Here is a 15,025-nt window from a genome sequence, read left to right as displayed (position 1 = left end):
TCCCACTTTCCCTTTATAAAAATTGAATGTTTCATGTGAGTAGTGGTGTATAATTCAGTCCTGTAATTTACTGATGCTTTAATGGTGTGAGAGTCCCGCACCTGAAGTGCTTTCCCAGAGGGCAGGGGAAAAGCAGAACCTGGGACTGGGCAGGCCGAGGATGGAGCTGCTGGGTGCAGTTTGTGCTTCCCAATCCTGATTTCCCTCGGAGAAGGATGGCTGTGTGCGTGTCTGTGCTGGGGGTGATGAGTGCCCTGTTATCGAGGTCTGCCCCCGAAGCATCCCAGGCTGTCTTTTGCTTTGTGTCTTAATCCCTTGGCAGCCGCGCAGCCTTTAATCTGCATTAGGTGCATTAATAGGATTACCCACACGGCTACGGAGGACAGAGCTAATTGTGCTCATCAGTGAATCAGAGGGAAGAGAAGCTCTCGGTGGCACGAGCCTCGCTGCTGCTGCTCCTGGTCCCTTGGCCATGAGCACAGCGGTGTGGGTGGGTTGTCCCCCGAGGGCTGTGCACTGCCAGCCCTGTCAGCACCCTTAAATGTAACACTCACGGTAAACACGATGCTCATGGCCAACGGGACTCGGTGAGTACAATTGTTGGATCCTGAGGGTGTGTTTTGCTCAATCCCGTGCTGTCTGAACAGCGTGACCCTTCCTTGTGCTGCTGGGAAAACCTCAAATATTTGTCACGAGCTCGCTGAGCTGCTCGCTGAAATGCCTGCGGGGACAGGGCAGGGGAGCTGCTGCTGCAGCGCTCAGCAGGACCATAAAACCAGGGGGTTTTAACCTACGCTGGTGTTGCTGGGCCCACTTTGTGTGAATCCAGGTGGTGAAGGGGTGTGCAGAGACCGCTCTCCTCTGCCTCCAAAGCCGCGCCGAGCTGCTCTGGCCCGGATTCAAGGCTGCTGCTATCAGCGGGGCGCGACCTGCGGCGTGGGCGCAGCTCCGCTCGCGGCGCCGTGCAGCACTCATCCACTCATCTGCTCATCCCTGCGGGGCCGGGAACAGCACCTGACGCCCGCCCACGCTGCGGGCTGCAGCTGCTGACAGCAGCCAGGCATCGTCTCCCGGCCCTGCCGAGCTGGGAGCCGAAATTTTCTGCCTGGGAGGCGAGAGCAGAACAGATTTTGCTGCTCTCTCCGGGTGTGGATGCTCCCCGCGCTCCAACCCAAGCTGGGGAGAGGTGTTCGGGTTGGCCTCAGCCGTGTGTTCCTATATCATCAGGCTTTTCTTTGAACATTCAATTTATTTTTATTTTTTCCTCTACAGTGACTACTTTAAATTCCCCAATGACGTGTCATTGTCAAGCTTCTGCATTTTCTCTCAGAAGGCATCATCTCCACATTAAGTATATGGTTAATTTTTTTAAAGAAATTGAGATATTCAGCCTCTGCATGGGGCTGTGCTGCCCAGCGTAGCAAGCTGATGGATGCAAGCAGCAGGGCGGTGAGTGATGGGTGTGGAGGAGCTCAGCACCCACCTTGTGATGGCCACAGAGCTGCCAGGAAGCTCCAGGAGAAGCGTTGGGCTTGTGCTGGCCTCCCCTTGGGGAGGTGGCTCTGCAGCAGAAGGGGTTGAGAGCTCGGAGAGCAGCGTGCAGGATTTCACTCCTCACCTTTTTTTTGGTTGCACCCAATACCTGTCTGTATGTGCAGATGCCGCAGCTGGCGGGGCCATAGGGCACTTTCCTGATGTATATTGGAGGCCTGATACGTAACTGCAGTGCTGAGAGGTTTCAGGTGAGAAAACCTTTCCAGGACATTTAATCTGTATAAATAATCGCAATAACAAAGGGCCTTTATAAATTTATGCTTAGCGCTGACGACCTCCTTGCTGGCCTCCTCAGTACAAAATTTGCACAGACTGTGACTTGAGAGCTTCCTCACCAAACACAACAGTACACGGGTAAGATAAATGGACATACCTGGAGGAACAAATACAAAAAGAAATCCCCTTAAACATGTTTTAATTCGTATTTTATGGCAGCAAAAGGAGTTCTTAGAAATGATTCCAAAAGGGGAAAGTTCTTGCCCTGATGTACTAAAAGAATTACGGCTGAGATTTTCAGATCTGCCTAAAGGATTCAAGTGTCCAAGTAAAACACACAAAGCGAGCATCCAAATCCATGCTGTGTCCCTGAAAACCCTCCTACCCGTGTGCACAAGTACCTGGATTTGTACGGGCTTCAGCAAAAGTGACTTCTCTTCAAGGGATTCCGAGTTCATACACCGAAATGAACCCCAGCTACCCGCGGTGTTTGAAAGGCCGCTCGGTTTGTCTATCAGACGACCCAGTCGATACTGATTGTTTATCTAACAAGAGTAAATTTGACCCAGAGGTTTCTAAAGCCTCCCGCTCCTGAGCACACGGTGCCAGTAGGATTATTTAAGGGCATCGAGCCAGAGCTGCCACGCAGCGCTGCAGGAACCAAACAGCCCCGTGTGGAGGTGGGTTGGGGCTGGGCAGCTCCGGTGCTATGAATGGGCACCCGCGGGGTGAACCGAGGGGTTCATAAAGCTTCCTTCAGCGTGGTTTCTTCAGATGAACAGATACTTTTCAGGCAGGGGCTTATTTTACAGGTATGTACGGCAGCTTCTCAGCTTTGCCTTCCATCGTTCTGTTAGCCAGGACGATACCATACCACGGATTTCACTGTGACTACGAGCATTCACAAGGCCTCTCATCGCTCCTATATGAAATCCAAGCCTTTAACTCACTGCAGGTGAGGAAACAGACCCAAAGTGCAGCATCAAACTGGTAAAACGTGACAATGCAGCTCAAAGGGGGGCAGAAAACACTGGGGTGAGGTAGAGAGGGGACCTCGCACCAGCTTGAGGAATTCCCAAGTCTTCTCCTCCAGGAGACAGAAGAGCAGACAGAGCTTTCTGGAGAATTATCACAGATGTGACCTGCTCCAGAGAGCTGTACGGTACAGCCTATAGCTGTAGGCATCTTTTGGCCTCGTGAGGTTGATTTGAATCCAAGGTTAATGTCAAAGCTTCCTGAGGATGAAAGAAGCCAAAGGACTTCCACCTGTGCTACTTCTGTCTGTATTCGTGTCCCAGCACCGGTGTCAGCCCACACTGATCATGAGCAGGACCCATGAGGAGGGCACCCACCACTTGTGCGTCCAGGTACATGTAATGGATATAAGAAAACATAAGCGGAACAAAAATGTGGCAAATGTGTCCGTGAAAGGCTTTGTCAAATAACGGGGGTCACAGGAACCCCAGGCTCTTGTTTGCTGCTTTCTGTGCCACCCACGCTCCCACCGATGCAGGAAATGTCCATTTTTTGGGAGGGATCTGAAGCTGGTTCCTGGTAAGCACGTGATCCCGACCACTCAGAGTGGGATGATGCTGTTTTCCGACTGATGATTAAAACCGTTCCAGCTGCAAAACAAACACGCACATGCACATAAACATTGCAACATCGGTGTTTCTTTTACAGTGACTGGTGCCATCAAATAAACAAACACGGCCTTCAGGAGCGGCTCCTGAACCCAGCAGCCGGACACATGATTTCTCCTGGTAGGGATCTGTCTTTCACGTGCTGTCTTTCAGTCCCTGCTCCAAATAATTCGCCACCCTGGGAATCAAGAGCTGCAGAATCACGCCCTCTTTCTGTCTGCCAGATATCAGCGTTTTCTGTCCCTAAACAAAGTGAGATGACAGAGCAATTTGCAAGAATGCCTTTGTGCTGCCAGTACTGCGGAACCCACAGCCGCTTTTCAGCAGCAGCACCCATGACGAGGCTTAACGGGCTGCTGGAAGGGACCGTGTCAGCCAGCCTTCAGCCAGTCATAGCAGTGTGAAACCAGGGCTCACCTACAAAACCCGCGTCAAGCTGCCTCATCGACTGGAAAATACTTGGAAAATGTTGAAAATGAAAGAAAGAAATCATAAAACTAAGTATTTTTGAGAGTAGTGAGAAATGAGTGCCAAGTCTCTCCCAGAAGAACGGACCTAGTTGTAAGCAAGTCTTATTCTCTTCTTTATTTTTATTTTATTTTTTAAATGAGCTACACTTGTGAATCAGCTCTGAAAACTGCTTGGTCACAAAGCCCGTGACCCCAGTCTTCCAGCTGTACCCTGAAAAGTAACCCCAGTAACTCTCTGCCTCTGCTGCCCCTGACAGACAGTGGCAGTCGGCTGCTGCCCCATGGAATAAGCTGAGCGAGGCCTCCTGCCCGGGCCGCGCTGCCCTCCCACGCCAGCACGCTCCCCAGCGCCGGCCGTGCTCCTCGGCCGCTGTTTTGCAAGAACTGCGTGCAGAGACATCTGCAGCCCTCCAGGCATTGACCTCACCCACGGGCCCTTCTTCCCCTTGTGGAGGGGAGACCTTGGACTCCCCTCCACAGGAGTCCAGGAGTCCAAGGCTGGTTGAGGGGGCCAGATATGTGAGGGGTGGCTGAGGCCCCTCGGTTTGCTGAGCCCCGAGCAGAGCAGGCTGAGGGGAGGCCTCATGGCGGCCTGCAGCTCCCTCACGAGGGGAGCAGAGGGGCAGGCGCTGAGCTCTGCTCTCTGGGGACAGAGACAGGACCCGAGGGAACGGCATGGAGCTGGGACAGGGGAGGGTCAGGCTGGGGGTGAGGGAAAGGGTCTGCACCCAGAGGGTGTCGGGCACTGGGACAGGCTCCCCAGGGCAGTGGTCACGGCACTGAGCCTGCTGGAGGTCAAGGCATGTCGCAATAAGTTTGGCCACTTATTGGACCCTCCCGCACAGACAGGAGAACTGCCACCGCCCTTTGGAGGCTGGGAATCACCACGGATGCCATCACTTGGTGGGACCGAGGTGCAGCGTGCCTCCAAGGACGAGCTGCAGGACAGAGGAGCTGAGCCAAGGGTTGCCTCATGAGAGCCGTGAGCTGTAAGACCGAAGTGCACGTCTCCAACGGCGAGATGCAGGGCCGAGGCACATCCCCCTGGGGCGAGCTTCAGATACGGAATGATAATAAAATGATAATGAATGAAAAACGATAATAACAAAAAATATTGCTCAATTCTTGCCGTGCTGCCAAGAGACTATCTGGGCTACCCGAGCAGCAAAGCCACGACTCCAGTGACGTCTGTGTAAATGAGGCAGAAGGCCTTGATCTCCTCGGGCCCCGAAAGGGTGCCCTTAGTTCCTGTGACGTCTTAAGGAAAAAAAAAATCAATTACTAATCGCGGGATGATTGCTTAGCAGCATGCCAGTGCTGTGTTTTGTGCTGTGATGCCAAGGGTGTGGTATGTGACCAGAGGCATTTGGCAAGAGATAGCTCTGGGATAGGAGAGCTCAAGGCCTGCCAAGACATACTGGAGGGTTGTTTTGGGTGCGGGGAGTCAAACTGGGCACTGTTTAGTCTTTCCTTACTACCTGCCATTTTGGACCTGCATTTCCCTATCCAGAAACTATTTGCTTGCTTGAATATGAGCTAACGCATATGCAGTGGGGGTTGGATCACATGTTAGCATCATACAACTGGTAGTGGTTCCTGCAATATTAAATTTACTCAGAGTTTTGCTCCACCACATCTGTCTTACATGGCTGAAACTAGTCAATAGTTCAAAAAATATGAAAGGAAGGTAGGCTTAAAAAAAAGAATGACCTTTATTCACATGACTGTTACCAAAACACGTGTATTTGGGGGTGTAGCCATGCTGTTACTTTTGTTAGAAGGAGGAAAGTCCCTGCTGACTTCCATACCACGATAATATGTCAGATGAAATGCCCCGCTCACTCCACCGTCTTCATCCCTCCAGGATACAGGCCACCAGAGGAACTCCTGAAATGCAGCAGCTATGTCACCATGGAACAAGCACATCCAGTTTTGGCATGAAAAAGCAAGCAAATGTACTTCTAACGCTTCCATCGGGAAAAATATTCATCTGATCAGAGCACAGACAGGTGGCTTGGTCAGCTACATGCGCTCACTGTTAGTGCTCGCAGGCTGTCTTCTCCTTTCACTTAAATCAGCTTCTTAATACCTGATTTTGCTAACAGTAATTTAGGTTGATCAGCTGGGTTTTATACAAAAGCGTTAATTAAATCGTGACAGCGGGAAAGCTCTGAATATGACAAATATTCCATTCAAGGTGGTAGAAGTCAGCCTCGAAAGCAGAAAAGGCGTTCAGTTGTGTTTCCTGATACTTTCCAAGCTGTCCGCAAATAAACAATGCCACTTGGCATTGCCCTTTCCAAAGGCACACCTCGCATCACACTCAGGGCCCAGCAGTGTTGCCCTTTATTTGTCGTGTCCCTAAACCCACCAGCACTGCACAAACGAAGAAAGAACGCACGAGCTGCTAAACAGAAATAAACCCTGGGTCACGCTGTGTGAGGTGAAATACGAAGCATGAGCCGCGCGGAAAGAATCACCAAACCATTCCCGTATGAACTCCTGATTTCCACTCCGCAGCATTCCCCGAATTTCGGCAGGCAAGGCATGCAGAGAGCATGCCACTTGGCTGGCTGGGCCACATCAAAGCCCTGGCTGCCCTTCCAAAACGACAGATGGGAAGCAGGGCGGTAGCCGGTACCGTCGTGGTGTCCTGCAAAGAAACACAGATCCTGTGAGAGCCGCGGGGCTGAGGAAGGTTCTGGTTGGTGTCCAACCTGATCCTGCACTGAAGGAACTGAACACGAAACCTGCCGCAATCTCCAGCGGGTACTGAGCCACTCATTTACTTACCTCGGTTCCTTCTCATCTGACAAAAATAACCACCCACCTGCAGTTTTCTGTGAAACAAGCACACATCTAATACCAGAGGTTAAAAATACCCATCGGTGGCCCGTCATCCGCCGTGGAATACGGCTTCTTGCTCATCAGCACATCGAAGCCAAGACTTTGGGATAAAGGAGCAACTTAGAGCTCCTTCTAAATTCTTCCTGACGAAGCCACAGGTAACAGCAGGTTGAAATTCAGGTTTTGACTGCTGGACAGGACTGAAGGTACGCAGTTGGGCAGTGATTTACCGGCTGAGATGCCAAATCTCTTCCCTAAATTTATCCTCCCGATCCCACAACAATTTACCTTTCCACATCAGAAAAATACGACCTGCGGGCTGCCTAAGTGGTTTTCTGGGAAACTCAGGCTTCAGATACAGAGTCGTAGGCATAAATAAATAACCCACAAGTGCTGGAACGCCAAACGTCTGAGCGCCGTCAGGATGGAAAGCAAACACATCAGCTTGCTGCTAGGTGGCATAAAACCACCTCCCCGGCTCCTCCAGGAAACTGAGCGAAAAACGCCAACGCATTTATCCGACAGTCACAGCTCGGTGACTGCCAGAGAAAATCACCTTTACAGCCTCTGAAACCTTCCCCTGAACGGCACTGAGCAGGCGAGGCAGGACGGGGCTGCGCTGACTCAGAGCAGCCGCAAACACCGGGGAGAGGAGGGCTGGGAGCACGTACGCACCAACAGGGCTCGCCTGGTAAAATAAAGCAAGATTAATGTGAAATAGATATAAATCCTGGTTTTCGCCTGGCGTGCTCATGAGGAATTCCCAAAGCAGGACGAGGTGGGCTTCTCCTGTGTGTGGGGAAAGCAGCCCCAGCTGCTCTCTGCCGCCCACTTTGTCACATTTTCCAGCCTCCGAGGCTGAGATTATTTTTGGGGAGAGGTGGTTTTGACACTCCCACCCTGCAGCGGTGTCGGGGAAGGAGAAGGGAAGGGAAGAGCAGTCTGAGACGTACTGGGGACCCTCGTGACGAAGCAGTTTTACCCCCAGACACCCAGGGCGTGCTCAGAAGGGATCGGAGGATCCCAGCAGCAGCTCGGTGCCCCCAGCGATGAGGGCTGCCCCCAGGGACTTGGAGCACGGCTGCCGTGAGGGGATGTGAGTGGGATGGCGGGGCCAGCCCAGCCCCTCACGGCCAGCTCTCTGCTCCCCCACAGCCCCCCCAGGGCTTTATCGCCCACCAGCACCCGTCCCTCACCCTACAGGTTCCAAAGAGGGCAAACCAAAGGGGATTTGGGCCGAAAGGCACCGACGGAGGCGCAGCGCAGCCGCTTGCGAGCACCTGCTCGGTGCCGCTGGCAGCACGGCCTGGGATCAGCCCGAATGAAGCCCCCTTCGGGCATTATAAGCACGGCAGGGGGTTAATAAAACAAAACCTGACAGGAAAAAAAGCCCCAAGCCACGGAGGGGGCCGCAGCGTGAGGCAATTACCGGCTAATTAACGGCTAATTAGCGGCCGTTAAATCGCCTCAGGGCGGCTTCCCCTCAGCCCCCCGCACCACGTGACCTCCCCTCACGGGGGGGGGGGGGGCTCTGACTCAGCCCGCGGGGGCGCGCACGCCGCGCCCCCCCCCCGGGCACGCCGCGGGGCAGCCGCCGATCACGCGCGGGCGCCGCGCTCCCATTGGCCGGCGCCTCACACACCTTTGGCGCTGATTGGCCCGCCCGGCCGGCGGGAGCCCCGCCCCCTCCCGGAGCCGCGCGGGCGGCGCCCGGCTCCTTCCTGCCGCGGGCGGGGGCGCAGTGGGTGAGAGGTCGGCGCGCGGCGCTGCCCGGCCCGAGCAGCCGCCGATCACGCTTTGTTCGCGTGGGCCGCGCCTCGGCCCGGCGCCGGCCAATGGGAGCGCGGCGGGGGGGGGCGGCGGGCCAATAGGAGCGGCGGGGGGGCGGGGCCTCGGCGCTGGGCGGGAGGGAGGGGGGCGGCGGTTGGGCGCGCGCCACCGTCACCTCGGCGCACCCCAACGGCTGCCGGGGGGGCGGCGCCTCACGGGTCCCCTCAGCGCCTCACGGTCCCCTCAGACGCCCTCGGAGCCCCGGCCCCGGAGCTGCTGCGGCTCCCTCGGTCCCCCCGCCCGGTGAGAGCCGCCTCGGGGAGGGGCGCGGTGCGGGGAAGGGCTGTGGCGGTGCCTGGGGTTCGGCCGGGAGGGTCGGTGTCGGCGTCTCGGGCGCTGCCCTGGCGCTGTGGGGTGGCTGGAGCTGCTGCCGGGGGCTCGGGGAGGTCTTTGTCTCCGGGAGCTGCGCGGTCTTCGCCAGATGGGCAGATTTACCCGCAAACCGCTTCGTGACAGCGTTATATAAAGGAGAAGGAGGGCAGGGAAATGCAGGCATGTCCCCCACATCACCAGGCGTATTTATTCGTCGGGCGCGGGTCGCTTTGTTTTGTTTCTACAAAGCCTTCTGACAACCGGCAGCTAAATGCCTAGGCTTGGCCGTCAGGTTTAAAGGGTTATTTTTTTCCCCTGACCCAACCAGGAGGAAGAAATGGAGATGATGACTGAGAAACAGAGAGATGCGAGATATTTCTGGAACAATACCCCCGAAAAAAGCGATTACGAGGCTGTGGAAGCCCTTATTTCTATGAGTTGCAACTGGAAGTCCGACTTCAAGAAGCACGCAGAAGCGAGACCTATAACTCCAGCATCTGATATGTCGGAAGAGAGCGACGAGACTTTGCTTCCTGGCGCCGCAGACTTCAACACGATACCCGCGTTTGTAAGTCTTTAATACCGTGCGTGTGTGCGTGCTCCCTTCTCAGGGTGCGTGTGGGAACAGGCTGGTAACGCGTCCCCCCCTCACCTTCCCTCTTCTCCCCGCAGTGCCTGACTCCACCCTACAGCCCGTCGGACTTCGAGATGTCTCAAGTCGTCCACCCGGTGCCACCAGCGCCACCTGCAGCGCACTGCAAGTCGCTGGCCGAGGCCGCCAAGCCGCCCCTCACCGCACCTTACACGGAGGCCTCCCGGACTCCGGCACCCAGGCCTCTGAAGGCACAAGCGACCAGCGTTATTCGCCACACGGCCGATGCTCAGCTCTGCAATCACAAAACCTGCCCGGTGAGAACAGCCAGCGTGCTGAAATACCAGGACAGTGTTTCACGGGAAACCGATAGTAAACAGAGCACCGAAGCGCAGCGCGTGGCGGCGGCGCCGGGCAGAGCGAGTTACGAAAGTGGCAAACTGCCAGCTGCGGAAGGGAAAACTGCAGAACCAGCTGGCAGCGCCGAGCCCTCGACGAAGCCCGCGGCCAGCAGGCATCCGTCCGCCCCCGGAGCGGCGCCGTGCTCGGCGCTGGTGGCACCCCCGTGCCCCGTGCCAGGAAGCGGAGCCCCCCCTGTGCCAGTGATTTGCCAGATGGTCCCGCTGCCTGCCAGCAACTCGGTGGTGACCGCCGTCGTGCCCAGCACCGCGGCGAGCCAGCAGCCCGCGCTCTGCCAGCCCATGGTGTTGATGGGCGCTCAAGTTCCCAAAGGCGCCGTTATGTTTGTCGTGCCCCAGCCCGTGGTGCCGAGCACCAAGGCGCCCATCATTAGCCCGAACGGCACCAGACTCTCTCCTATTGCCCCTGCTCCCGGCTTCGTGCCTTCCGCAGCCAAAGTCACTCCCCCTCTGGATTCTTCAAGGATAAGAAGTCACGTCTGCAACTACCCGGGGTGTGGGAAAACCTACTTCAAGAGCTCCCATTTGAAGGCGCATGTCCGAACGCACACAGGTTGGTCGCTCTTTCTGGGTGTTAAAAGTCGTAGCAGCGTAGGAAGCTGCAGCTCGATGTTGGGGATCTCGCAGTTACTGGGTTTGTTCATGAAATGATGTGCGAGGCAGCACTGAAGCAGTGCTTTTGCCGCTCTGTGTGTAATCGTGCTGCTGCCTGGTCTCTGCTAGGAATTACCCCGCAGGGGAAGTTGATTCAGCAGCTTGTTTGTGTTGGCCCCGCTCCGTGCCAGGAGGCCGGCAGTAATACTTGTGACAAGCACGGGAAGCCAGGCCTTGCCCAAACGCAGAGTGTACCCTTCTGCAGTTCAACGCGCCTCGTTAGGCTTCTCCACAAGAGTGCCTTTGTCAGAAGTAGGTAAAACTTGAAAGGGATTCTTTCATGAAAGAAAGCAGCGTCCACTCCAGGCTGTTCCTACCTTGGTTATCTTTGAGCAACTTCCCCACGCCTCAGCTCTTAACCACGGCAGCAGAAAGTGGCATGGGTTAGCACGCGGGCTCATAGAGTTCTGTCACTTACAGCTGGGACTAATGTGACAGCGTTTCAGCGGGGCCACTTTGGTCACTGTAATCTGCAGGCCTGTGGAGCTGAGCAGTGCAATCAGCTGGCCTTGGGGACACAAAGCATCTCAGAGAGTTCAGTTTCTGGAGGGTTTTTATTTTTAACCCTTTGTGCCTTGATGATAGTGAGTCTGTATGTTTTAAAATCATATTAACATCTTCTTGCATTTCACGTGGATGAGAATAATACCTATACAGGATCTGGCTCAGCTGTTGTAGTGAAATTAAAAAAAAAAAATAAGTCAAGTACCATTAAGACAGTATTTACTCAGCTGATATTTATGGTATTTTTTTTCTTTTTTTCCTTTTAGGAGAAAAGCCCTTCAGCTGCAGTTGGAAAGGCTGTGAGAGGAGGTTTGCACGGTCTGATGAACTGTCCCGTCACCGCAGAACGCACACGGGCGAGAAGAAGTTTGCGTGCCCGATGTGCGAGCGGCGGTTCATGCGGAGCGACCACCTGACCAAGCACGCCCGCCGCCACCTCTCGGCGAAGAAGTTACCCAACTGGCAAATGGAAGTCAGCAAGCTCAACGACATCGCTGCGCCGCCTCCCTCGGCAGCTGCGCAGTGACGGACTGACTGGGAGCACAGCGGAATTAACTCTTGTCGCTGGGTATGCCAGTCTTAAAAAGAAAAAAAAGACAAAAAAAAAATAGCTTTTGCTCCAGCTCTGTGGTTCTCTGGTGCCAGCTGCTGATGGCGGCGCGGCAGAGAGGCAAAGGCAGTGTGTGCTCGGCCATGAACGGCGCTGCTGGAACAGCGGGCGTCTTTTGCACTGGTGAGGAGAGAGAAAGGGCAGGGTGTAGAGCAGAGCAGCGCGCGCCGTGCGCCTTCTGAATTCGGCAGATCCTTCACGCATCCTCCATGTCAGCCGCACAGCTGCGGCACTGACGGCTCACTGCCGATGCGTGAGCCCAGCGCAGATTTAGCGACTGCTTGGGAATCTCCAGCACAGCGTAGATGAGGACGATAGCGAGGTTCGTACTCCTGCCGCCTCTTCCTGGTAGGAGCCCTCTCCTCCTGCCCGCTCTCGGGCGCATCCAGCAGGCGCTGCGGTGCCAGGCGCCGGGCGGCTGCGGTGCCAGCTTCGCCCTGCTGCCCGAGGTGGGTGCGTGGGCGCTAAGGGGCACGGCGCGGGCACCCGGAGGGGTTTGGAGGCCTCGTGCTGATTACAACTGGTCACCCTCGGGCATCGTGCGGTGCTTCTGCTTCTGTGTTGCTTATGGTTTCCTTTGTACCTTCTCAAAGCGCTGCACCACGACATTTTTTTCATGAGCAGATACAGTGCACTTTTAAGAACAATGTAGCTGTAAACTACTCGGGTTGATTAAGAAAATGAGAATCTTAGGCTTCTTGAGGGTGTTTTTCTCTGAAAGACGGCTTATACTACATGAATTATGGATATGCTATGTATTGTATTAAATTAGGAAGTTGTGATTTGAAGAGTAAAATGAGGCCGTCGAGACACCGCCTAGAATTAAAGCTGTATATTTTGTGACAAACAATGCATCAACTTTCACTATCTCTATTTTATCATGCTACGTTGAGGACACATACCAGAAAGTGGACAGTTTGGAAATAGTGTATTAGATACGCTCTTTTGTGACTACTTAAAGATTTGCACATTTCTTATGTTGTACTTTATACTTTGTTTACAATAAAACCAATTTTCTTTAATATAGACCTTTTCTGTAGCAGAATTTCTTCACTGTTGTGTGGGCTTCTCGTCCTGCTCTGCTCCCCTCCCCTGCCTGCAGGGATTCCCGAATCTCACAGCCGTGGCTGTTGACTCACCACCGTTCCTATGGGATATGTGGGATTGGGGCGCTCCTCGCCGCTCCTGTTTGACGCAGCGCCCTGCCTAGGAACAACGTGAGTCACGCTGCTCGCCTCGTTCCTGGAGCAAAGGCTCTCGGTCTGCTCACCCCAGTTAATCTGCAGGGAGGATGGCGAGAAGGCTGGAAAAAGCCCTGGCTTTCCCCTTGTGGTCGGGAGCAAACAATTTCCATTGCGGCAGGCCTGGATGCCGCGCGGGTGAACTAACGCATGCCGTAACGGAGAGGTCCCGCCACGGGGCAGCCGGCCGGGAGCCTGCGAGGACAAGCGGGGCGGCTCCTGCGGCCGTCCCACCCGCGCAGCGCCGCGCTCTGAGGATCTTCCCCTCTGCTTTCTGTCCGCCCCGGCAGGAAGGGTTTTCGTCTCCGGCGAGCCCTGCAGCGTGAGGTGTCCCCTTGGCAGCTTGCCACGGCTGCTGCAAAGAGATGTTTCCCTCCCTCGCCTGCTTTGGCAACAGGCTTCTGTCGCCACGGGAACGCTCGCGAGCTGTCAGAAAACCTCCAGCCCGAATTTGGGGCTGGAGGAGCGATGAGTGAAGGGAGAGGAGCGCTACGGGCTCCTGCTCTGTGAATTCAAAGCTCTCTTTTAATTTTATTTGGAAGGTTTCGGTGGATATCAAGGTGCCTGCTAAATGTTCCCCAGACCCCACACGAAACCTGCGAGGCGTATACCCAGCCTGTCTCCCCAGCGCCCACAGCGCACTCGGGAGGAACTAACGTTTGTCAAGTCTAGTTTTTTTAACAAACCCTTCCCGAGCTCATCCTGTCATTAACGCAGTCTGAGCTGAATTCCATCAAGTTGTCAGCGTTAATTGTGAGGGTTGTGATCTCCGCAGCGCTTGCGAGGTGCCTGGCACTGGGTGCTTGCCACCAACAGCGAGCTCAGGCGTTTTAAACGCTTCTGCTTGGGAAGGAGAGGAAAGAGAGCTTTGGATGCTTAATTACCTGGTAGGCAGCTGAAAAGCACAGCCCCCAACTTCCCAAAGTGCAAGCCTGGCCGTTTTCTGAAATAAAGGGAAAACTTGGCATCCCTGTTGCATTCTCAGTGTAGTAACTGGGTCAAAAATATTCCGCAGTGATCTAAGGAGAATGAAATTGTTCTCGTCTGGAGGTGCCCAGAGGGAAGCAGAGGGGACAGGGCGAGGACACGCAGACAAGCTGCCCTCGGTAGCATCGCCTCAGAGTCTCGCATGGGTTCATCCTGACACTAATCCTTCCAGCCGCGGGGCAGCAGGAAGTATTTCATGTTTCCATGGGAAAACATCATAAATAGTTGTTGATCTGAGCTGGTGGGATCTCTCTCTCTCTCTATTTGTGCAAGAGAGCTCAGTTCCCTGCTTGAGAGCAGCGACGAGCCTGATGAGTCTACGATGAGTCACCAGGCCAGGGAAAAAGCTGCAGGAAGGCCGGACTATTTATAAAATGCAAAAGAAAGAAAGGAAACGTATTCTAGGCGCGGAGAGATCTGAAAGGTGATCCTCATTTCTTCTGCGGGATGGCGCGTTCCCAGGCTCGGGGAGGGAAAACTCCCAGCAAGGAGGAAGGGCTGCTGGCAGGGCGGGCGGGCTTTTTGGGGTGGCTGAGCCGTCGGGCAGGATTTACGTGCAGCGTTTCAAGCCGGGTCAGGCAGCGCGGCGTGAGTCACTGCTGGGTTGGCAGCGCAGACGTGGAGGCAGCTGGAGGGGTTTCCTGCAGCGAGGGACCAGAGGTGCCCACAGGAAACACGCGGGGACACCAGATGGGGAGAAAATCAGCACACCCCAGGTGTCCCGCGGCCCCCGTGCAGCACTCGTAGTGCCGAATCTGGGGAAGAAGCAGCGCTGGGATGGCTCCTCTCAAGGTGATCACGAGGCGAGAGCACAGCCCGTGCTGTTTGCACACCTCTTCAGGCTCCCAGTGCGTAAGCGTTCAGTGGGTGAATGCGGTGGACTCGGTGACACGTCCTAGACTAATAAATCTTTAAAAAATCACCCAGATCAGCGCATTTCCAGGGAGCAATTGAAGAGATGCTTCACCTGCGCAAGGTTGCTTTTACCTGCTAAAGGTGTGAGAATTGGCTGCCTTCGGGACCCACACCCTTTAAGAAAAAAAAAAGGGGGTGTCCAATTTGTGTGTGCTTAAAGTATTGTTGGCATGAGCAGGCAACAAAATAAAAAAGTCAGAAAATAAATAAAACAGAGTGTTCCCGTGAGGG

At 54.8% G+C, this 15,025-nt stretch overlaps 1 protein-coding gene and 1 long non-coding RNA gene across 7 annotated transcripts; one reads left to right on the top strand and one right to left on the bottom strand.

The window, feature by feature from the left end:
• Positions 1-5,571: 5,571 nt before the first annotated feature.
• LOC137851369 (uncharacterized) lies at positions 5,572-8,630 on the bottom strand. Of its 5 annotated transcripts, none has more exons than XR_011093143.1 (3): positions 8,373-8,630; positions 7,287-7,418; positions 5,572-6,536 (listed from the first exon to the last, which is right to left on the bottom strand). It is a non-coding gene; the product is annotated as an uncharacterized lncRNA (long non-coding RNA). The 5 variants fall into 5 exon arrangements; XR_011093145.1 differs by lacking the exon at positions 8,373-8,630 and adding an exon at positions 8,160-8,307; XR_011093146.1 differs by lacking the exon at positions 8,373-8,630 and adding an exon at positions 8,011-8,075.
• KLF10 (KLF transcription factor 10) lies at positions 8,626-12,679 on the top strand. Of its 2 annotated transcripts, none has more exons than XM_068672403.1 (4): positions 8,626-8,803; positions 9,201-9,440; positions 9,545-10,436; positions 11,308-12,679. In XM_068672403.1, the coding sequence occupies exons 2-4, from the start codon at positions 9,210-9,212 to the stop codon at positions 11,565-11,567; spliced, it is 1,383 nt and encodes a 460-aa protein (XP_068528504.1). In that variant the 5' UTR covers positions 8,626-8,803; positions 9,201-9,209; the 3' UTR covers positions 11,568-12,679. The 2 variants fall into 2 exon arrangements, with proteins under 2 accessions (XP_068528504.1, XP_068528503.1); XM_068672402.1 differs by lacking the exon at positions 8,626-8,803 and adding an exon at positions 8,839-9,052.
• The last annotated feature ends 2,346 nt before the right edge of the window (positions 12,680-15,025 follow it).

This window comes from Anas acuta, chromosome 2, assembly GCF_963932015.1.
Source record: "Anas acuta chromosome 2, bAnaAcu1.1, whole genome shotgun sequence".
NCBI lineage: Eukaryota > Metazoa > Chordata > Aves > Anseriformes > Anatidae > Anas > Anas acuta.
The sequence above is the reverse complement of the archived record's forward strand: the minus strand, read 5'-3'. Positions and strand labels throughout refer to the sequence as shown.